Source organism: Zophobas morio, unplaced genomic scaffold, assembly GCF_036711695.1.
Source record: "Zophobas morio isolate AGI-343-1 ecotype UQ-CSIRO unplaced genomic scaffold, CSIRO_AGI_Zmor_V1 ptg000007l, whole genome shotgun sequence".
Lineage (NCBI taxonomy): Eukaryota > Metazoa > Arthropoda > Insecta > Coleoptera > Tenebrionidae > Zophobas > Zophobas morio.
Genome location: NW_026972112.1, coordinates 6,845,296 through 6,869,413, shown reverse-complemented (window position 1 = coordinate 6,869,413; position 24,118 = coordinate 6,845,296). Strand labels below are relative to the sequence as shown.

The 24,118-nt window shown below is 32.5% G+C and overlaps 1 protein-coding gene across 9 annotated transcripts in view; it reads left to right on the top strand.

The window, feature by feature from the left end:
* The window catches only part of Rhea (rhea), a 95,486-nt gene that overhangs the window by 37,499 nt on the left and 33,869 nt on the right, over positions 1-24,118 (top strand). For 8 of the 9 annotated variants that reach the window (XR_010279782.1, XM_064049431.1, XM_064049428.1 and 5 more), the window contains 3 exons: positions 3,845-3,977; positions 9,588-9,740; positions 18,046-18,559. Coding sequence is in view for 8 of the 9 variants with exons in the window: in XM_064049431.1 (XP_063905501.1) it covers positions 3,845-3,977; positions 9,588-9,740; positions 18,046-18,559 (800 nt within the window). In the remaining variant the exon portion in view is untranslated. Of the gene's footprint in view, positions 1-3,550; positions 3,747-3,844; positions 3,978-9,587; positions 9,741-18,045; positions 18,560-24,118 lie in introns of those variants that run through there. The other variant, XM_064049429.1, reaches the window with a different exon arrangement.

Below are 24,118 nucleotides of genomic sequence, written 5' to 3'. Positions count from 1 at the left end.
AAAATGACGCACCAACAGAACGATACATCATTAGGGTTCAGATAGATAGATTAACGGTGGTGAAAAATTAGCCACACATTCAGAACATTTTTTTTTTGTAATATTATAAAATGAATTAAACTATGGATGGAGAGATGATACTTTCAAAATTATTTTGAGTAATGAAAGTTATCAAATATTTAAGACAAAAATTAAACTTGTCTTCTACATTTGGGCTCACAGGTTTTTAGAATGATCTTGTTTCTTCTCAATAAACAGTCTTTCGTAAGACATCATAGAGTTAGTGTGCCGTTTTTAAATCCCCCTGTATATTTAAGTCAGATAACCAACGGGAAAAATATATTATCGGTACATGCTTAACTTCGACTTTCATGCACATACAGTAAAACAATTCCACGATTGATATTTTAAATACAGGCAAGCGCAACAGTAATGTATTCTCAAATTTTCGAGAAAATGGGATGAATCGTTCTTGATTTGATCAGCAACATTTAAATGTCCCATAACACGATTTCAAGTGTATTTATTTTAAAAATAACGAGTGTACAAAATTTCAACGTAATCGATTTTGTAGTTTCTAACTTAAATTATTGGAAAAAAAATTTTTTTGAATTTTATCGAAAAAACCTGCTTGTCTGTCTGTCTATTCGGTATTCTTAAAAAGCCTCTAAAATTTCACAACAATCTTTACTAGTTTCGGAGATTACGGAAACGGGGGACCTATTTTTCATGTTCTACGAACTATGAAACGTCGAGAAAAGATGAAAGTGATTCTTTAAATGGACTTTTATCACAATACTTCCCTACTTTTGACAAATAATACTAAGTTAAAAATGAATTTACATTTTTTACAGAATATCCGAGAGGCATTAAACAATTCTTCAGTTCTTCTTACGTATTTTAAATTTATATTAATTGTTCCATTAGTGACTAAAACTAAAATTTAATTTTCTCGAACCGGGTAATAAGATTCTTTCAATTTTGAATTTAAATTTTTTATATTTCGCTCTTTTTTCTGAATATACTTAGTTAGTGTTCTTCTCATAACGAGAAACTTAAAACATGTTCAAAATGGTCATTATCTCCAAGGAAATAAGGATTTTGCAATTACGCTCCGCCCTCTGACTCCGAAGGAATAAAAAAATCATCATAATTGAGATAGGGCGGGTGGGTGGGCGGGGCTTATATTTTGCCGTTTTTTTCTTAATACACATACTCTTCTTTTCACAACGAGAAACTTAAAACAAGTTCAAAATGGTCAATTTCTGCAGGGAAATGAGGATTTTGCAATTCGCCCTCTGGCTCCTGAGGAATAAAAAAGTCATCCCAATTGAGATAGGGTGGGTGGGCGGGGCTTGTGTTTCGCCCCCTTTTTTTTTCTTAATATACGTGGTCTTCTTTTCACAAGAAGAAACTTGAAACGTGTTGAAAATGGTAAATTTTTATAAGGGTTTTTGCAAATACACTCCTTTCGGTCTGACCATGAATGTAAAATTCATGACAATTGAAATCGGAGTGGGTGTAGGTGTTTAATCTTTGGCTTTCTTTTTTACTTAAGACTTATAGTTTCTTTTGAACAACGCGATTACTTAAAAACATAGTTCACTTGGTCATTTCTTTTAGAAAAATAAGGATTTTACAATTAAGCTCCGCCCCTTGGCTCACGATGAATAAAAAAAAAATCATCGGAATTGAGATTGGGCGGGGCTTATATTTTGTCTTTTTTTTTCTTAATGTACATAGCCATCTTTTCACAGCAAGAAACATAAAACATGGTTAAAATGGTACATTTTGCAAGGAAATATGGATTTTGCAATTATTCCATTTTAAACATGTTTTAAGTTTCTTGTTGTGAAAAGAAGTCTATACATATTAAAACAAAAGGGCAAAATATAAGCCCACCCACCCGCCGCCCTCTCTCAATTGTTATGCTTAACTTAACTGCAAAATACTTATTTCTTTACGAGAAATGAAAAACATGTTTTTGAGTATCGTGTTATTCAAAAAATACTATAATATTAAGAAAAAAAGGCAAAATATAAACCCCGCCCACCCACCCCATCTCAATTGTGATTATTTTTTTATTCTTCGAAACTTATAACATGTTTAAAATGGTGAATTTTTGTAATGAAATGTGGATTTTGCGATTAGGCTCCGCCCCTAGGTTTGCCAACGAATGAAAACTTCATTACTATTTAGAACAGTGCAGGTATAGGTGGGGCTTAATTTTTGGCTTTAATTTTTTCTTAATGTATTTTTTGAATAACACATGTCTTACTTGGTAATATCTTGTAGAGAAGTTGTAAGGATTTTGCAATTAAATTCCGCTCCTTTGGCTCTAGACGATTAAAAAAAAAAATCATCACAATTGAGATAGGGCGGGTGGGCGGGGTTTATATCTTGCCTAATACGTAGTCGTCTTTTCAGAACAAGAACCTTTTAAAACATGTTTAAAATGGTAAATTCTTGTAGACAAATATGGATCTTGTAATTAAGGGTAGGGCCCAATTTTTTAAGTTCCGCCCCCTTGCTGGATCGAAAACACTTTTCAGTTTTCTCAGAAAGAGTAAAAATATGACACTGTATTTTTTAGCCAGAAAAATACTGTAAAAGTAGGCTTTTCGATGGTTAGGAAATTTTTAAAACTGGAGTTCTGAAACCTAGGGATCACGGATATTTCGATAAATGCTTTTACGGTAATCTCATGGATCGAATATTTGAACAATAAATTTGTTTTTGCATGTTTAGAAAAAAATAATACTCGATCATTATTTTAATAAACATCGCTAACAAAGAACGTGAATAATGTAAACCTAAAGTAGACCCCTGTGTCATACCATTAGTTGTGTAAAGATGGACGGATTTACAACCCCTATATTCTGTATCTGATCTCCAAATAAAAACTTTTTTAGGCTGGACAAACAACTTTTCCATTAACAAAGCCCTCGCAAAACTCCCGATAAAAAATAATATAGTGTCTTATAATACTTTAATGGCGTATCACGACATCTCCTGTTGCTCAAAACCGGCCATCACTTCCCCCAAACGCCCTTATGGTTCATACAAACCTTCCCAAAACCTTTGAGAAATAACCGCCGCTAACGCACCCAGCTGACGATTTCTCTCGCGCCGAGATGGCAGAGTAATCGTTTATTGTCACGAAAATCTCCCGGTCGTCAACATCCATCCCTTTGTCTCCATCAATCGCGACCAGCCGTAATTTTTTTACGGCCCCCGAAGCTCAGGTCCGGCGTCGCCCCATCCGCCGCCTCGTCCTTTGTTTTTCCTCGTCACACAGCTCGCCACGCGAGACCCAATTTCGCTGTTTTCGAGCACGTGTTCGCGGCCTATCGATTGACGTCGTCGGTGTGGAGCGACGCCGAAGAGACGCCGGCTAGTCGGACGCTACGGTCGCCTAGCAACCCAGCATCCCCCACTTCTTGCAAGAGAGGCGCCCCCGACGCCCGCCGCCGTGTCGTGCATGATTCAATTATGTGACATGTTCTACTTCTCTCCACCAGTTTATTGACTCATTTCTTAAGTTGTGTATGGATTGATTGGGGTTCCACGCGTGCCGGACCGTAAACGCCGCCGCGGGGGGAGGCGGGGGCGGCGGCTGTTTGGTTAGATCTGGCGATTTTCGACGTGACCGCGAGTCGGGGGAGAGGGAGCTTTTTATGGCTTTCATTAAATTGTGGAGGTCGTTTGGTCGGATGGGCCCTTAATAAAATGCAAATTTTTTAATCGTAGGTGGTGGTAAATTTTATTTCTTAATTTTGGTGTGACGAGACGTTTACGGGGTTTTATTGTGGTGGTGTATTATTTTGGTGGTATTTTTTTTTAGATGTCCCTGTCGCTTAAGATCTACATTGTCGAAAATAGTGTTACGAAGACCATCGTGTTTGACCCTTCGACCACGGTCTATGATGCCTGCAGGATTATCCGGGATAAGTGCACGGAGGAAAATCTGGGAAATCGTAAGTGTTTTTCTTTTTCTTCTCTGGCGGAGGAAGGATAGCATGAAACTATTCAATTATTCGGTTTTCCGACAAAGCGGTCTGTTCGAGCCACAGTGGCGCCGGAACTTTTATCCAACGGTTATGGCAAAATTATTCCGAAACGATTTTAGATACATAATAGATATAATAGTTTCGAAATGTTACAAACACGGGTAAATATTTCGAAAAATTTATCACTGTTACTTGAAATTTTCAAAAATATAACATCCGTGATAGGTCTGCAGTAGTTTTTCAAAAATTCCGAAATCGTTTTTTGATATACAAAATTAACATAATTTTTGGAAATCGGCGGTGTTGTTAGTTATCAAAAATCTACCAATTTCTGAGTTTACGTTGTCAAAAATTTCTTCTTTACAACATTATTTTAGATCATAATCTATAACTTTACCACTGATCGACTTAAAATTTTCAATAATGAAAAAACCTCGCATGTTGAAAATTTTTGTATAAGTAACAAAGACAGATTTCTTTGGCAGAAATCTAAAAACATTACAGTAAACCCTCGTTAACACGAACCCGTCGGGACCATGATCTTGACCAATTCGTGTTAACCGAATTCGCCATAACCGAAAATCACTTTTTGACATTTAAATAAAAAATATAACAAAAACAAATGTATGTATAAAAACAACTTATTTAAGCTGAGTTTTCTTTGTAATAGATTTCTAACAATATATAACCAAATTTTGAGCATTAGTACTAGTACTACATACATATAAAATTTCATGGAGCAATTTTCCTAAACAACTTTGTGAAAAAATTTGACGCATTGATCCCAACACTAATTTTTTTTATTTGAGATCGGGTTTTCAGAATGGTCGATTATGTAGATTTTGGAATGGTGAACTTTTTAGCTACTGCAGTTTGCATTTTCGTTTTAATATTAATGAATTTTTGGCCTCCTTTTGGTTTTTGATTTGCCATCTTGGACGTTAGCACATTGAACAATAAGAACGAACTGATTACAACTCGGTAAACCACACAGACATATTTTTGCGTTGTGCTTACTAGATACCCATTAAGATAAAGTAAATCGTATTTGAGCACGATGCAAGGAGTTTGCACTTTTTGTTCGCGTTAACCGAGTGATTTTATATGAGAATTATAACTTGGGACCGAAAAAGTTGTTCGAGTTTCGTATTAACCGAATTTCGTGTAAACCGAATTAAGTTGCATTCATTTTATAAGTGGACTGTTTGGGACTTCGATTCCAGTTCGTAATAAAGAGGTGTTTGTCTTATCCGAGTTCGAAGTAACGAGGGTTTACTGTAATACAAAATAAAGTTACATGTTAGAATCAGTAGTATTTGGTTATATTACAGTTGCGCATATTTTATAAAATTTATTAATTTGTTTGAGACACCCCGTAGAAGCAAATCTAAAAAATATTAATGCAGTGATAAATCACCAATCATAATTTTGGATTGATTTTTTTATTTTACAATTTTATTTTGAAAATGAATACCTCTATAATCATTGTCCGGGACCATCAGCAAAGTATCTTTTTTTAATTAACTTGTCCAGATAGATATTCCAGAATTTTTGGTGGAGTTTCAGGCAAGTTTTCCAAAAGCTGGATTTTTCAATATGTGATTTTATGGAATATTTAAATTTTTTCGAGCAGCGTAAAATTATCTAAAAGGAGTTTTTACAACTGTCGAGCTCCAAAATTTCTTGTAAAATTTTTCAAAAATCGCCAAAATTTAATATTGTAATTTTTAAATTTTTTTAAAAACTTGACTTTGAAAAGGAATGGTTTAAGATTTTCATCCGAGAACGTCAAGACGATGTTTTTCGAATTATCGTGTCAAAAGGTGCGTTCCACAATTTCGACTTAATTTTTAGGCAACTTCCAAAACCTCAATTTTTTAAAATCAAATTTTATAAAAAGTTTGTGTTTCTTCGAGCACCGTCGAATATTATCTAAAAAGATTTTTTACAGATTTCGATCTCTGGATTTTATTTTTGGTTTCATTTCTAAGAAAGTTCGTACCACTGTTCGGGAATTGCCAAATGAAATATAGTAATTTTTTAATGTTTTATAAGTATGAACTTAAAAACTAATATCTCGAATTACCTCGTCGAGATCTATATTCCAGAATTTTTGGTGGGTTTTTATGAAATTTTTTCAAAATTTTTCAAATGAAGATTATTAAATTTTTGACGTTTTTCAATTTTTAGAAATATTAAAAAAAAATTTTCGGAAATGAATATCTCCATAATCGCTGTCCAGAACCATCAAAAAGCTTAATTTGTCTAGCTCTATACTCCAGAATTTTTGGTGGATTTTTTGGCAACTTTTTCAAAAGCCCAGTTTTTCAATGAGATTTTTTGGACTTGTTTCAAGCAGTGTCGAAAATTATCTAACAGGAATTTTTGCAGATGTCGAGCTCCAAGATTTACATTCGGTTTCATTTCTTCGAAAATATCCAATACTTTTCACGAATCGCCAAAATTAAATATTTTAATTTTTAGTTTTTGGAAAATTTGACTCTGAAAAACGAATACTCCACGATCTTCATCCAAAACTGCCAACAAGCTATGTTTTTCGATTTATCTTGTCAAAATCTACGTTCCACAGATTTTAATGCATTTTTAGGCAACTTTTCTAAAAGGTCAATTTTTGAAAAATTTGAAACAATCGTGAGGTTCTAGGTATTCCTGTTTGGAAAAAATTTGAATCTGCTTTGGAGCCTCTAGTGTGTTTTCTTATAATAATTTAATTAAATTTCTTCGAGCATACGTCACTTGCTAAAATCAATTTTATCTAAATCGAACTAAAATAAAATTTTCATCTCAAAGGAAATAAAATAAGCCAATGAAATTCAAAAACGTAGCTGGGTGGAGTTAATTTTACCTTTTTATCTAGATTCCACTAATCATCAATAGAAAATACACTTTGTCCAATAAAATTAGTGATCAGAAAGAAAACCGGGTGGGTGGGCGGGGCTACTTTGACAAAATAAAACTCAATGATCTAATCTAAAAAAGCAGTGAAATTCAAAAGCAGAGGTGAGTGGGGTTAGTTTTACTTTTTGTCTACATTTCACTGTGTTAATGTGGGTGTGGGTGGGAGATTCCACTTTGAATTTGTTTAAGCGTGGATTGGACCGCTTCAATTTTCACGTTCTTCTATTGAGTGGGAGTGGAAAAAGTATGTGTAAAAAGTAAAAACAAAACGCCATTCGTAATTTTTTCGTTATACTATTTGTTATAAAATTTATTTCTTATTTCATGCACCTGACCGAACTTGTGTGACCTGACCTGTTCTGACTTTTCTATTGTCTCAAATAAACAAATTGCAAACATTTCTGTGAATATATAAAAACCACAAAATACATTCATAAAATAATTGTATTTTGTGAAACAAAAATTAATAATGGTTTCCTTTTTTTCTACAAAATTTTTATACTGAGCGACTTTGACGGAATGTAAAAATTGTTATATTTGAATTGGCGATTTTGGAAAAATGATAGGAATTTCCGCAGAAATGAAGCTGAAAATGACTTCTGGACATCGGAATCTACAAAAAAATGTCTAATTTTCGAAAATATGTAGTCGAAAAATGGTCGAAAATGTCAAAGTGCCAAAATCAGTTTGATCTTATCAAATACTAGTCCCGCCCACCCACCCTCTATTTTCTTGGAGGGTATGTGATTTACCAAAATCAGACTTACCTTAGCAAGTACGAGCCCTCCCACCTCTTCTCATTCTAACGACTAATTTTATTCGTGTTCAGTAAAACTATCAGGTCGGATAAAATCAATCACTGAAACCGAGACAGGGTGGGTGGGCGGGGCTAATTATGTTCTTCTATTCAGTGGGAGTGGACAATTTTCGAAAATAGTTGTAAAATGCTCGAAAATGTTAAAAGTGCCTAAATCAGTTTTATCTTATCAAGTACTATTTTACTATTGTTTGTCAATATAAAATCCACTTTTCGTGTAACAGCCAATAAAATGAGTGACTAAGTTCATTGGTTCTTAATTAATTTTTCGAAAATATTGCTCCGTGTCCGTCAACACGCTATATTTTTGGAATCAGCACGTCGAGGTCCTGTATACCAGAATTTATTGCGGATTTTTAGGCCAGTGTTTCAAAAGTAAAATTTTTCCAGTACTTCAAATTTCGGCTCATTTTCTTTCGTTTTCAAAACTCAGCTAAATACCGTTACTTATTGTAAACAACTTCTTTTTTTAATTCAACTTCCTGAAGATTTTTTTGGTTTCAATTCGTCTAAAATTCACGCCATTATTCCTGAATCGCCAAAAAGAAACAGGACAAATTTTAATATACCCTAAAAATCGAACCTCGGTTGCACGTAAAAAACTGATATCGAAATATCTCGAAGATTTCAAAGTATTCGGTTTAACAGGTTCAAAATTAAATTGCGAAATGTTGTTTTCAAATTTGGATTTTTTTTTCCAAAAATCTGGACGTTCAGGGTAAAAACTCAATACGGAGTCCTAAACTACATGTGTAGGACTATGTTACTTTATACAATTTAAATCACATTATTGGTGGGGATCATTAGATGAATTTTTGTTAGCGTTTTACCATCTACATGATATTCCTAGTATAAATACAAAATTTGGCAACAATCCGGACGGACGGACGGACAGACAGACAGACAGACAGACAGACAGACAGACAGACAGACAGACAGACAGACAGACGGAAACGGGAGACCATTCTTGGGGTCATGAAAGGTCGAGAAAACGTAAAAGTTAAAAGAGAAAGAGAAAACTATATCACAAACTTAAATAGTAAGAGTAAAAAAAAAACAGTTATGGTACAATAATTAAATTCACGTGATCAGACTTTTAGCATTCTTTATGCAGCAACAATGTTAGCTTTGAAAATTTGTAAGTTTGCATTGTGCAAATTTAACTTGCATGTATAATTACCACTTTTGAGAACAAATTAAATAATCCCATTTATCTCGACATTCACTCTCTACAAATATTTGAATAGAGGACATTGCAATTATTACCGTTAGGCAAATGAATCATATTACAACCACTACGTCGTATTTTTCGACATTGACCTAAATTTAATATGAAAAGGAAAATTGTTAGTGTGTAAACAATATTTTTCCCAAATTTTTAGAAACAGTACATTTGGTGTAACAAATCATAATGTAGGCTGCTCTTTTTTTTTTTAATACAGGGTTATTCAGCTAAGATGACCCATTTATGTTTTTAAGATAGGCAACCGATCGACATTTTTCTATATACTTATAAGTAAACTTTGATACAATTCAATTTTGAAACATTTTTTGTAATCCAGGCTCAACTGGAATCGGTATTATGGGTTGCATATTTTAAAAACACAAATGGGTCTTCGTAGCTGAATAACCCTGTATATAAAAATTTTGTTTGTTATGTGTTTGTCGTAGCACCGTTTATTGATAAACATTAATTTATTCGAAATTTGCCACATAAGAAACATGGGCTTGGGTTTCTCCTCAGTGCTAACAAAATCTGTAAATCTCTTAGTCGACATTAATCACAATCAGACAAAAAGTTAAACGAATTTTTTTCATTACAATTTAACCTTTTCTTTCAGCCAAAGACTATGGCCTCTTCCTCACCGACGACGACAGCCGGACCGGAGTCTGGCTGGAGCCAGCCCGCCACCTAGAATACTACATTTTGAGAAACGGCGACACCGTCGAATACCGGAAGAAATTGCGAACGCTGAGGGTCAAGATGCTCGACGGTAAGTCCAACCTACCCGTTCGTATTTTTAGCCCGACCACCGAAATCCTCAACAGTTTTCCGATGTGTTCATCACACGCTATTTTCGCGGAGATCCAGATGATGAAGTTACGTCGTTATCCTCTTACGCAAACTCATCCCTGACACGATTCGTTATACCAAATTGCACGTCTGCCTGCATTCATCCTGCTTAAGTCAAATGCAAATAATTGCAATTTATAACTCACATCTTAAATCGTCGCAATTCATCAACGACAAAACTTTGTTTTTATTTTCGGCCGAATTATTCCGCTCGGTTTTGGTTCTTGTTTCGGAATTAATTGAGCGCCGGAAAATTTCTGATGGTTTTATTTGCGTTAATTAAATATGCCCGTTCTACGCGCCGTTTAAAAAGGTCGGGATTGAAATTTAAAAAGCCATTCGAATACGTTTTACGCGAACACTTTTCTTTGATAGCGGTCGTGTTTACGAGGGTTTTCGTTTTGTCGGTGGATGTGTTAGGACGAGTTCACCTCGTAAATGGGAGAATGTGCGCGAGCAGTGGCGTAACGAGGGGCTGATGATAAAATTCGGCTTGAAGGCGATGTGGTAAAGCAATTTTTTCGATGGGCTTGATTGTTTAAATAAATCGTTTTATGTCGGTTTGGATGCGGTGGAACGTTTCGTATAATGGAGTCTCGCCGGTATTGTTTGACGTATTTATGGTGGCTACAATACTGTGAATTGTGGGACATAAAATCGAAATTACGGACAAGACTTCGTCATGTGTGTATGTAGAGAACTGTCTAATAATGATGTTGGTATTGTTTGACGAATAATAGCCCAAGATTGCCTTTATCGAATGTACCTACTGTGTTATTAACATGAAATTGAGCTCGGGGACGTCATAGCTCATAAAACAGGACTCGTAGACCGTCTAAAATAAAGTGGGAATGAAATTGAAGTATTCGTTTTAATTCTTACACTAGTAAGAAACAGGTCTTGCATTTTTCACAGAAAACTCCTATATTTAGAAGAAACTGCATCATCAAATCATGTGAAAACCTAGGAAATATCCTGAAAGACTTCGCATTTAATATTGGGAAAAAATCGATGGGGCTGACTATAAAGAAGGGGTGATCAAAGCAGTGTGGAACGTAACGGCCGAGAGGTTGCAACAGTTTTGTTTTAGAGAGTATAAGGTCGTGTTTGATCCGTTCAAAAACATATTTTTCCAACAAGCGAAAAATGCTTGCAGTATTAAAAGAAAATTATTGCAGTTTCGCTTCTGAACAAACTGTCTCAGTTACAAAATCGAACATGATGCATCTAACTCATACCCGAAAAAATACAAGGTCAAGTTGGCTTTGAAATTTCTTGAGATTTGCCGCCTCGTTGAGATTATTGATGAGCTCTTGCGCCTGTCACAATGGCAGTCATAAACTAACTTTCGTAAATTTTTTCAGTGTGTTAATTTGGTGCCTGATAGGTTGGCAAGCAACATTTTGAATGATTGATTGCTAGCGATTACATGAAAGCGGCAAATTGTTATTAACAGTGCAGTGACAGTTCTTCCAAAGCCAACTTAATGTACGATGTTTTGTAGTTTTCCAAGTTGACAGAACAAATTCGGCCGAAAACTAATGAATTTACCATGTAATTCACTTCTTAAAAATTTACATTATTGTGATGAATTTCACAACATAATCTGAATACGGGTTGTCAGTTTTAGCGATAATTAATTCATCAAAATAATGAAAAACAAACAGTTGAGGCGAAGTCGAGACAAATAACCATCTGAGCGCGAAAAAAATGAACAGAATTTATATAAAATTATGAAGAATCTCATGTTATAACCTTAATTATTACATAATGTCGGACTACAAAACCTTCTTGACATAGCTTCAATCTTGTATTGTAGAAAAATATAATATAATCGTAATAATAACAAATTAGATTCTAAAATTCGAGAACACAATTGTCAATTTTTCTTTTACAATTTTTGTAGAACACACCGAATTTAAAATAAAAGTCGACCCTTCCAGATAACTGGTTATATTGTGTTCACATATTCACTGAAGGTGAATAGAAATGATAATTTGCACGCGACCGTGGAGTTAAAAACACAATCTAAAGTCCGTTCCGGTTTGACTTGGCAGCGTACAAAATCCGTAAGCAATGTGTTTTATATGGAAAAATACGCGGCGGTGTTGTCAGTTATGAAAAATCTGTGTTCTGAAAGTTTTTATCATAAAGTTTTTGTCATTCCTCTTCTATTTGTGTTAAAATTTGACTTTTTTGGTTTTTATCACGTCGTTTCAAAATCTATTCAAAATTTTCTCCCAGTTTTTAATTCTAACTTTTATTGCACAGTTGACTCCAGAAAAAACGAATTTAGAAGAATTTTTTGTACAATTTAAAATATACATGTCTCAATTTGACAAATCTATTAGATATTTGTCAGTATTTTGACACAAAATTTTTCCAGTATCATTATCGTTATAACCTATTTCAAAATAGTTCTGTTTAAACTAGAAAAATTCTCACAGTAATCTGTCATACTAACTTTGACTGTTCCTGTTTTTTCTGGAGCCGACTGTACTAGGTTTTTAAATTTCTACTTAATTTTTTTTTTTGTTATTTGTACAAAAGGCGTATTGAAATTTCCAATATACGAGTTTTTATTTTTAATATTGAAGATTTTATATGTTACATTGTCGCATATTAATTTCAAAATTTTCAGTAATGAGAATACCTCGTATAATGAAAATTTCGAAATGCATTCCGTGTAGGTAACGAAAGATTTTTTCTTCCCGAGCGTAAAGCAAGGAAGTATAGTAATCGAGTCCATCGGAATGGCCACTTTTATATTTTCTCGACGTTTCATGACCCCTAGAGTATGAAAAAAGTAGTCTCCTATTTCCGTCTGTCTGGTGTCTGTAACCATTTTTAGTAGACACGTAATCTCGGAAACTGCTGTTGTTTTTTGTTAATCATCCACACCAAAAATTTGATGGCGTCATTTTAATGAATATATATTTTAAAATGTTTTGAATTTTACAAAAATCTACTCCTGTACTTGTAGTGTACGAATCCACTTTCAGTTTTTTCGCTAAACGTTCAAATTTTCGCAAAAACATCTGCGAGGTATAATAACGTTACATTACCAACACGGCGTAAGTGCTGAAGGACAAGGGGTCTTATTTATGCCTCTGGTTTTTACTTTACAGCGGTTATTACAAAACAAACATCGTAAAATCAAATTTTATAATTTTTTGAAAGACCTGGATTTGTGGTTTTCTATAAAATGTGAAAATACCCACGTTTTCATTTAATTACGATCAAATAAGAATAATAATAATCATATTCAAAACATTTTGTTCCATTACGGCTTAATTAATAATTTTATTCTTCTGTTTTGAGGACGGAAGGGCGAGGGAAGTTCTGTCGAAGTAACCAATTTTTTAAGAATGTGAAATCTTCTCGGAGGTCCAAATGTATCTTTTTTAAAAATGTAAAACCTTCTCAGGGTCTCAAATATCTTTTTTTTTATATAAAACCTTCTCGGGGGCCCCAAATATATTTTTTTAAGAATGTGAAACCTTCTCGGGCGTCCCAACTGTCTTTTGTAAAAAAGTAAAAGCTTCTCGGGGGCGCCAAATATCTTTTTACTTCCCGGCGTAAGCTAAAGAAGTATAGTAATCGAGTCCATTGGACGAATTGCCACTTTTATATTTTCTTGACGTTTCATACCCCTTCAGTACGAAAAAAGTAGTCTCCCATTTCCGACTGCCTGTCTGTCTGTCGGTATCCATTTTTATTAATCTCCGAAACTGCTGGACCGATTGTTGCCAAATTTTGTATGTATGTTTGAAATGTCATGTAGATGGTTAAATGCTAGACAAAATTTGGCTAATCATCCCCATCAACAATTTGATGACGTCATCTCAATGAACCGTATTTTAAAATGAGTTGAATGTTATACAAAAATATACCCCTATACTTGCAATATACGAATCCGCTTTCTGTTTTTCCGCTTAATGTGCAAATTTTCCCAAAAACAATTGCACGGTATAATAACGAAAAATCCATCACAATTGAGTTCAGGGAGGGTGGGTGGGGCTTAATCTTTTTTTTTAATGTATAGAATTTTCTTTCAACAAAAGGATAGTTGAACATATTTTCAGTTTCTTGTTGCGAAAAAAAGACATCGTATATTGAGAAAAAAATGGACAAAATATAAGCCCCGCCCACCCGCCCTGTCTCAATTGTGATGAATATTTTATTCATGATGAGCTGAAGGGCGGAGTTTAGTTGCAAAATCCTCCCTTCTCTACAAGAAATTACCATATGAAATGTGTTTTTAAAAGGGTAGAATTTTTTAGAGAAATATTGATGTTACAATTAAACTCCCCCCTTCGATCTGATTAGGAAGGAAAGACTCATCACAATTGAGCTCGGGGCGAGTGGGTGGGGCTTAATTTTTCTTTCTTTCTTTTTTTTTAATATATAGACTTTTCTTTCAACAACAGGTTAGTTAAACATGTTTTCAGTTTCTTGTTGGGTAAAGAAGACTTCATATTTTAAGAAAAAATGGCCAAACTATAATTTCTTGTAAAGAAATAGAAATAATTATTTTGCAGTTAAGCTCCGCCCCTTGGTTCACGGCGAATAAAAAAAATCATCACAATTGAGATCGGGCGGGTGGGCGGGGTTTCATTTTGCCTTTTTGTTTTAATATGTGTAGACTTCTTTTCACAACAAGAAACTCCAAACATGTCTAAAATGGAAAATTTGTATAAGAAAATGTCGATTCTTTGCAAAAAAGTACTATTTTAACCATGTTTTAAGTTTATTGTTGTGGAAAGATGGCTGATGTATATTAAGAAAAAATGGACAAAATATAAGCCCCGCCCACCCACCCCTTCTCAATTGTGATGAATATTTCAATAATAATAATAATAATTTTTATTTAACCAATTTTAAAGAAATAAAGAAAAACATTGGTACAAAACGTACAGATACAGCAAGAACTGATATTCATCTGACCTGACATTATTATCTAACTTGACATTAGTATTAAAAAGAATATTAAATTATTAATGAGTGAAAACAGACCTAAATTTATATTTGGTATTTCTCCATCCAGCAGTCGTTGTTTTAACAGTTTCTTCGAAGTTTGGGTAAAAATGAGGCTCATTTCTGCGCCAATTTATTTTTATTTATTTATTCATCGTGAGCTGAAGAACAGAGTTTAGTTGGAAAATCTTCATTCCTCTACAAGAAATTACCATATGAAATAATATGTTTTTAAAAGAGTAGATTTTTTTAGAGAAATATTGATGTTACAATAATTAAATTCCGCCCTTCTGTCTAATTAGAAATGAAGAACTCATCACAATTGAAATCGGGGCGGGAGGGTGGGGCTTAAGTTTTGTTTTTGTTTTTTTTTTTTTAATATATAGAATTTTCTTTCAACACAGAATAGTTAAACATATTTTCAGTTTCTTGTTGGAAAATGAAGACTTCGTATATTATTAAGAAAAAATGGACAAAATATAACCCCGCCCGCCCACCCGTTTTCAGTTGTGATGAATGCTTTATTCATCGTGAGCTGAAGGGGGGAAATTATTTCCAAACTCCTCATTTCTCTACATTAAATTACCATATGAAATATGTTTTTAAAAGGGTCAATTTATGTTTTTTTGTGTTTATTTTTTTAATATAGAATTGTTTTTGAACAACAGGACAGTTAAACATATTTTCAGTTTGTTGTTAGGAAAAGAAGACTTCGTATATTAAGAAAAAATGGACAAAATATAACCCCGCCCACCCACCCGTTTTCAATTGTGATGAATGCTTTATTCATCGTGAGCTGAAGGGCGGAAATGATTTCCAAAATCCTCATTTCTCTACAATAAAGTACGATATGAAATATGTTTTTAAAAGGGTCAATTTCTGGTTTTTTTTGTTGTTTTTTTTTTTTTTAATATAGAATTGTCTTTCAACAACAGGACAGTTAAACATATTTTCAGTTTCTTGTTGGGAAAAGAAGACTTCCTATATTAAGAAAAAATTAACAAACTATAAGCCCCGCCCACCCACCCGTTTTCAATTGTGATGAATGCTTTATTCATCGTGAGCTGAAGGGCGGAGTTTAGTTGCTAAATTCTCGTTTCTTTACAAGAAATTACTATATGAAATATGTTTTTAAAAGGCTAGAATTTTCTAGGGAAATAATATGTTACAATTAAACTCCGCCCCTCGTCTGATTAGGAATGAAAAACTCATCACAATTGTGATCGGGGCGGGTGTGTGGGGCTTAATCTTTTTTTTTTTTTAATTCTTTATATACGTAGTTTTCTTTCAACAATTTTTTGCCGCAAAGAACAAGAGATATTATAATAAAAAACATCAAGTCAAATATTCAATAATTTTGGACTGTACTCCTAATGTAAGTCACGTAGAATAACTTTTATATATATTTTTTCTCGAAAAACTGAAGAAATGAAAAACTGAAAAATCTAAAAATTGAAAACTCGCGAAATTTCAAATCGAAAAACTGCGAAATCTGTTTCCCAACTTTTGGATTGAAACGTCTAAAAGTTGGAAAATCGGAAAACTGGAAAATTTAAAAATGAAAACTCGAAGAGATCGTAAAATTAAAGAAAAAACAAACGAAAAATAAAAAAAAAGTGGAATTGAAAAAACAAAAAATTCTAAAATTGAAACATTGAAAAATTGTAAAAATAAATAAAATAAAAAACTGAAACTAAAAATTGCAAATGGAAAAATTAAAAATTCAAAACTCGAGAAAGTCAAATCGAAAAATTGCAAGATCTGGAAATGGAATTGAAAAATTGAAAAATTACATTTAAACATCAAAACTCGAAAAAATGAAGGAACAAAAAAAAAGACAAATTGAAAAAAATTATAACATATATACAAATAAGCTGCGGGAACGTGATTTACCCCATTGGTTTATACTTTATAGAGATGAACAGAAAACAAAAATCGCAAAAAAAAAAGATGATTTTTCAGAGAAGTGGGATTTTTTTGGCTGCACTTCAGGGGCGAGGGAAGTTCTGTTTAAATAACCTATATAAGAATAAAAATTTTTAAGAATATTAAATCTTCTCGGGGCTCCCAACTGTCTTTTTTGAGAAGGTGAAATCTTTTTTTATTACACTGTGACCACTACTTTCTATATTGTTTTTACTCCATAGAGGTTATCACGAAAAAATAAAATTCCGCAAAATCAAATTTTATAATTTTTCAGAGAAGCATTTTTCATTGGAAGAAGCGAGGGAAGTTCTGTCGAAATAACTTGCGAACAATTATTTTAAAGAAATGTAAAGACACGATATAATCACTAGAGAGCGGATTTCTGTCGGGCTAGACAAGGCCAAACTCGGTACGGCTCGTACGGGATGGGAATTTATTGCAGTTACCGGCTGCACTTCGTTTATTTGAGATTAGAATAACGCTGCTTCGTTGCACTCTGCTGTTAATTCCAGTTCTCATTTACTTAGCCGTTTGATTAATAAATCGTTATTTGTATTTATGGAATCAAGTGAGAATTAAATTCAGTGATTACCTATCACCCGCTACTGAGTCCCGGCGATGCAGCGCGTCCCCACCTATATCGTGACGTAGCCCGACAGAAATCCGCTGTCTAATAATCACAGAACACATTGCTACAGTCAGTACTATTATTATTATTAACGTAATAAGTAAATCTGAGGCAAAAGAATATTCTAAAATATGATGCGATAAATAGCAGAAAAATGAAATTTTTGAAACACGAAAATTAAAAAAAAATCAACTTAAACAACTAAATTAAAAAAAATTAAAATCACATTTTAACACATAGATGCCGAATGATAAGAGATTAAAAATATTTTAGAACTTTGCAGATCCACTCTAAAATCTTCAATAATAAAAACAACTCCTATTCTCCCACAGTAACAAAAAAATGAAGCAAGCATTTACCCGAAAAAGTATGAAAACTATTTTATTTAGGTGGTGGAGTTCATCATAGTCCCATTTCGCGACCTCCCCACCAAGAATAACCCACAACTCGTAAAATACGTACAACCACTCAATCTTTCCACAGAAACCAATTTAAACCCACCGTCTAGAGAATCCAGCGGCGCATTTTTAATTCCATCGACCCCACCCTCCGCCACGCCACTGACCAACCACCTCGTTCTCTTCATCGTTATCGCTTTTTCTCTCTCCGCTTCAGGCGGCGCTGTAAAAAATTCGCCATTAATATAATTTTATGGACCGTTCCACAGTCTTGATGCGACATTATTTTTTTAAAGGTTCGGTGAAGACGATGTTAGTCGACGATTCCCAGATCGTCGCCAATCTGATGGTGGTAATTTGCACGAAGCTCGGCATAACCAATCACGACGAATACTCGCTCGTCCTCGAGGACCTGGAGAACCAGGAGAACATCGACAACCGAAACTACGGCACGCTGACGCTGAAGCGGCGCCGGGAGGAGAAGGAGAGGGACGCCAAGATGGACCAGCTGCGAAAAAAGCTCCACACGGACGACGACGTCAACTGGCTGGATCCGTCGAAAACGCTGCGGGAGCAGGCAATCGACGAGAACGAGACGGTGCTGCTCAGGAGGAAGTTTTTCTTCTCGGATCAGAACATCGATTCGCACGACCCCGTACAGCTCAATTTGCTGTACGTCCAGGCGAGGGACGCCATCATCAACGGCACTCATCCAATTACTCAAGAGAAGGCGTGCGAATTCGCAGGAATACAGTGTCAGATCCAATTTGGGGATCACGTGGAGACTAAACACAAACCGGGATTCTTAGAGTAAGTTTGTTTAGAGGGAGGAAATTATGTTAATGGCGGAGATGAGCGAACTTTACGCCGGAAAGATGACGAAAATTCGGGTTGTTTTAGCGCACGAATTTAATGGGAGGTGTGCGCGGGACGGATGCAAGATGTTAAAAGACGAGTACAATGAAATGTCAGTCAAAAACACATTTAGGGTTTTTTCGTATGCAGAAAGAATAAAAAATCTAGCGTAAGCAGACACTGGATATAATCCTGAAATGATTTTTTGTTTGTTGGTGATCTAAATCTCAAATAGGCAGAATTTGTCTCTTAAGCGAGTTTTTTTGGTTTGATAGTCAATATTGTTGAAATAGTTGAAATTGAATAGGGATTTTTAATTTACTCGAGGCAACTCGTTTGCGTTCGGTATAGACCCGAAAAGATTTTCCCCGGCGATGTGATGGTACGGATAGTGATTTTAGGATTTGGCAAACGTAAATCCAAGTGAGTTACGACTACTAAATAAAACGCTCCCGGAATAATTTGTGATTTTTGTTTCCACTTTGACTTTATTTGTCTGATGTCAGTAAAGATCGTTTTTTCATTTTATCAGGTTGTTGTCAATGATTGAAACTAGCAGCTGTTGGTCGTAAAACATCCACAGTTATGTTCATTAATTAATCACTCGTTGGGTTGTCCCATCTTCTTGTTTATTTCTGTTTTTACTGTTGAATTGAAGGCAGTGTTGTTGTATTACTCATCACGAAAAACAGTCATTCCAGATAGATAAAAAAAATTTAATGACATCTCAAATTCGTGTCACAAGATCGGAAGCAAGTATGACCACAAGAATTACTCGAGTCATTTTTTATTTCCTGAGCATAAGCTAAATAAGTACAGTAATCGAGTCCATCGGGCGACTTGCCACTTTCTGTTTTAACGACGTTTCATGACGTCTAGAGAACGAAAAAAGTGGTCTCCCGTCTAATTTTGATCAGACACAATCTCCGAAATTACTGTTGTCAAATTCTGTACGAATGTTAAGAATATCATGTTTTTTTTTTATTTTATAAGATTCTCTTTCATTTGTGATCTATGAATCCGTGTTCAATTTTCACCCTAGACATCCAGATTTTTGGAAAAAATATCAGAATTGTATAACATTTTGCAATTTAACTTTGAAACTGCAAAACCGAATGCTCTAAAATCTTGTAAACGTAAAAAAGTTATCGTAATCATGGTAAATCGTTAATTAAAATTTATTCGTTTATATCCTCCCAAAATTGGTGATGGCATCTCAAAATTTTGACTAATAAATCCTCTCTGAAATATGCAAAATATTATGACTCTATATTTGTGGTTTATGAATTTACTCATAGTTTTTAGAACTACATACAGGTGACTCAAAAATCTTTAATGAATCAGGCAGTTTTTTTTCTAAATTAAGCCAAGAATGACTCACTCCATTTAATAATAGTAATAATTTATTTATTATGTCATTGCCAAAGAAAAACAAAAGTACATATGTCACAAAATTATACATTTAATACAGACGCAGACGATATACTATTTTAAAAATTCACTAACTGCGTAACAATTTTTCGTTTTCTTTCATTTTTCAATGTTTTGGTTCCATAATTCAATGTTTCAATAACTCCTAATTCATAATTTTTTGTTCTCCCAACTTTAATTTTTTCAATTTTTTAGTTTCTCGACTTTATTATTCAGCATTACAATTTGTCATTTTTCGATTTTTAAGTTTCTCAGTTTTCATTGTTTCGATTTTTCAGTTTTTTATTTCCTCAATTTGTTAAGTTCCTAGTTTTTGTTTTACAGTTTCCCAATTTTTTAATTTTTGTTGCCTTTATTTTTCGAGCGTTTCCTTCGATTTTATCATTTTTTTCAATTCCTCGATTTTCCAGTTTTAAAATTTTTCAATTTTTAATTTTTCAGTTTTTCGTTTCTTCAGTTTTTCAATATCATTATTTTGACATACAAGGGTTATCATAAAAAATAAATTTTGCAAAATCAAGTCTTAAGATTTCGAATAACAATAAGAATTATGTTAAAAATCTACTAACTGTGCAACAATTTTGCTTTAAAAGGAAATTTTTTTTATTTTTAATTTAAATATGAAAAATTAGGTGCATTTTTTTATGAAAAATTTGAATTTATTTATCTTTGACCAATTTTTGATATCATAATTTTATATCATTTTGTTTCATTTTTCAATGTTTCTGTTTCATAATTCAATGTTTCAACAATTGTTTCGTTTTCATAATTTTTCGTTTCTTCAGTTTTTCAGTTTCGTAGTTTTTCGACCTTACAATATGTCATTCTTCGATTTTTAAGTTTCTCAATTTTCGTTGTTTTGATTTTTCAGTTTTTTGTTTGTTTTTAAGTTCCTGATTTTTGTTTTTCGTTTTCCCGATTTTTTTTCTTTCGATTTTATAATTTTTATCAATTTTGCAATTTTTGGATTCCCAATTATCCAATTTTCCGTTTTCTTTAATTTTCAATATTTTGATTTTACAATATTTCGCTTTTTCGATTTTTCATTTTCTCAATTTTTAATCTTTCGATTTTTCAATTTTTCGTTTCTTCAATTTTCAGTATCTTTATTTTGACTTACAAGGGATATCATAAAAAATAAATTTTGCAAAATCAAGTCTTAAGTTTTCGAATAGTAATAATAATTTATTTACTGGTCAAAGAAAAAAAAGTACATATGTCACAAAGTTATACATTTAATACAGAGTCTTATTTATACAGTGCATTTTTTTATATCACAGTCTGGAATGTTAAAAAATTTGCAACAATTAAAATACGAAAATGTGAAAATGATAAATCTGAGTTTATATACCTTTGACCAATTTTTTTGATATCAAAATTTTTCGTCTTTCCAATACTTTCCATTTTCTCTTCACTTTTCAGTTTTTCATTTTTCAATGTTTCGGTTTTATAATTCAATGTTTCAACAAGTCAGTGTTTTGTTTTTATAATTTTTTCTTTTCCCAACTTTAATTTTTTCCATTTTTCACTTTCTCCACCAAATTTTTCAGTTTTTCGTCTCTTCAATTTGTCAGTTTTGCAATTTTTTGACATTACAATATGTCATTCTTCGATTTTTAAGTTTCTCCATTTTCATTGTTTCTATTTTTCAGGTTTTCGTTTCCCCAATTTTTTAAATTCCTAATTTTTGTTTTTCATTTTCCCGATTTTTTAATTTATAATTCTTTTATTTTTCGGACGTTTCTTTCGATTTTAGAATTTTTTTCAATTTTGCAATTTTTGGATTTCTAATTATCCGATTTTCCGATTTCTTTAATTTTTAATATGTTGATTTTACAATATTTCGCTTTTTCGGTTTTTCATTTTCTCAATTTTTCAATCTTTATTTTGACTTTCAAGGGTTATCATAAAAAATAAATTTTGCAAAATCAAGTTTTAAGTTTTCGAATAATACTAATTGGTCAAACAAAAAAAAATAAATAAAAGTACATATGTCACAAAATTATACATTTAATACAGACGCAGCCGATATACTATGTTAAAAATTATTTTTTTGTAGTAGGAATTTTTTTATTTTTGATTTAAATATGTAAAAATTGGGTGCATTTTTTATATCAGAGTCTGGATTTTAAAAAATTTGCAAAAATTAAAATACGAAAATGTCAAAATGAGAAATCTAGGTTTATTTAACTTTGACCATTTTCTTTCATTTTTCAATTTTTCCATTTTTCAATGTTTCGGTTTTATAATTCAATGTTTCCACAATTATGTGTTTTGTTTTTTCAATTTTTCAATTTCTCCACTTTCAAAATTTTCAGTTTTTCGTGTCTTCAGTTTTTCAGTTTTGCAATTTTTCAACATTACAATTTATCATTTTTCCAGTTTGGAGTTTCTAAATATTCAGTTTTTCGTTGCCTCAGTTTCCCAAATTCTTGATTTTTATTTTTCATTTCCCCGATTTTTAAATTTGTATTTGCTCGATTTGATAATTTTTTAATTTTTGATTTTTCAATTCCTCGAGTTTCCATTTTGCAATTTTTGGATTTCCAATGATCCAGTTTTCCGATTTCTTTAATTTTCAATATTTCGATTTTATAATTTTTCGTTTTTCGATTTTGCCTTTTTCGATTTTAAGTTACTCAATGTTTAATCTTTCGATTTTTTAAATATCTGTACTTTGACTTACAAAAGTTATCACAAAAATAAATTTCGCAAAATCAAGTCTCAAGTTTTCGAATAATAATAATAATAATAATTTGTTTACTATGTAATTGTCAAAGAAAAACCATAAAAGTCCATATGTCACAAAATTATACATTTAAACAGACGCAGCTGATACATACCTTGTTAAAAATTCACTAATTGCGTAACAATTTTTCTCGAATAGAAATTTTTTTATTTTTGATTTAAATATGAAATATTAGGTGCATTTTTTATATCACCGTCTGAAATATTAAAAAATTTGGAACAATTAAAAGGCGAAAATGTGAAAATGAAAAATCTGGATTTATTTACCTCTTTGATCAATTTTTTGATGTAAAAATTTTTTGTTTTTCCATTTTCTTTAATTTATCAATTTTTCAATGTTTCAATAATTCAGTGTTTCGTTTTCATAATTTTTTGTTCTCCCAACTTTATTTTTTTTAATTTCTCGACTTCCAAGTTTTTATTTTCCGTTTCTTCAATTTTTCGACATTTAAATCTGTCATTTTTTGCTTTTTAAAGTTTCTCAGTTTTCATTGTTTCGATTTTTCAGTTTTTCGTTTCCTCAATTTTTTAAGTTCTTGATTTTTATTTTTCATTTTCCCGATTTTTAATTTTCATTAGCTCGATTTTATATTACAAGTTTCGCAATTTTTGAATTTCCATTTATCCGATTTCTTTAATTTTCAATATTTCGATTTTGCCCTTTTTCGATTTTTAAGTTTCTCAATTTTTAATCTTTCAGTTTTTCAATATTTCTATTTTGACTTACAAGGGTTATAAAAAATAAATTTCGCAAAATTTAGTTTTACCATTTTTCGAAAAAGCTAGAGGGAAGTTCTGTCGAAATAACCTTCGACTAATTTTTACTTACTCGAAAATTTTGTTATGTGACGTAATATATATTTTCACTTTATTTGCAAAACTAATTTTTTCATAACATAATATTTATCAGACATGACTTACAATGAGCTAAATCAATCAATAAAGCAATCGATTCGATAAAAAATTATCTTAATATTGTTATAAATTTAGCCCCACTTAAATTTACTACACTCGTTTGATTGGTATAGGGCTTTATTAACAGTTTTATCCATAAATAAACGATAATCTTAACAGTCATAAATTTGTGTTCATGGTAATTAGATGAACTCATTAAAAAAAATTAGGTTACTACTAAATATGTGCCAAACTGATTTGAAATGTAATATTTTCAAGGATGAAATTAATATAATGTTAATGCGTCTCAGTTGGAGGAAGTGCAACTTTTAATCCGAGTCTGCATTAACAAATTGACAAAGTTTAAAAAATTTAATCACATCTATTAAAATATTTGTAAAAAAAATCCCAGAGAGATTAAACGTTTCGATCGTAACAAAG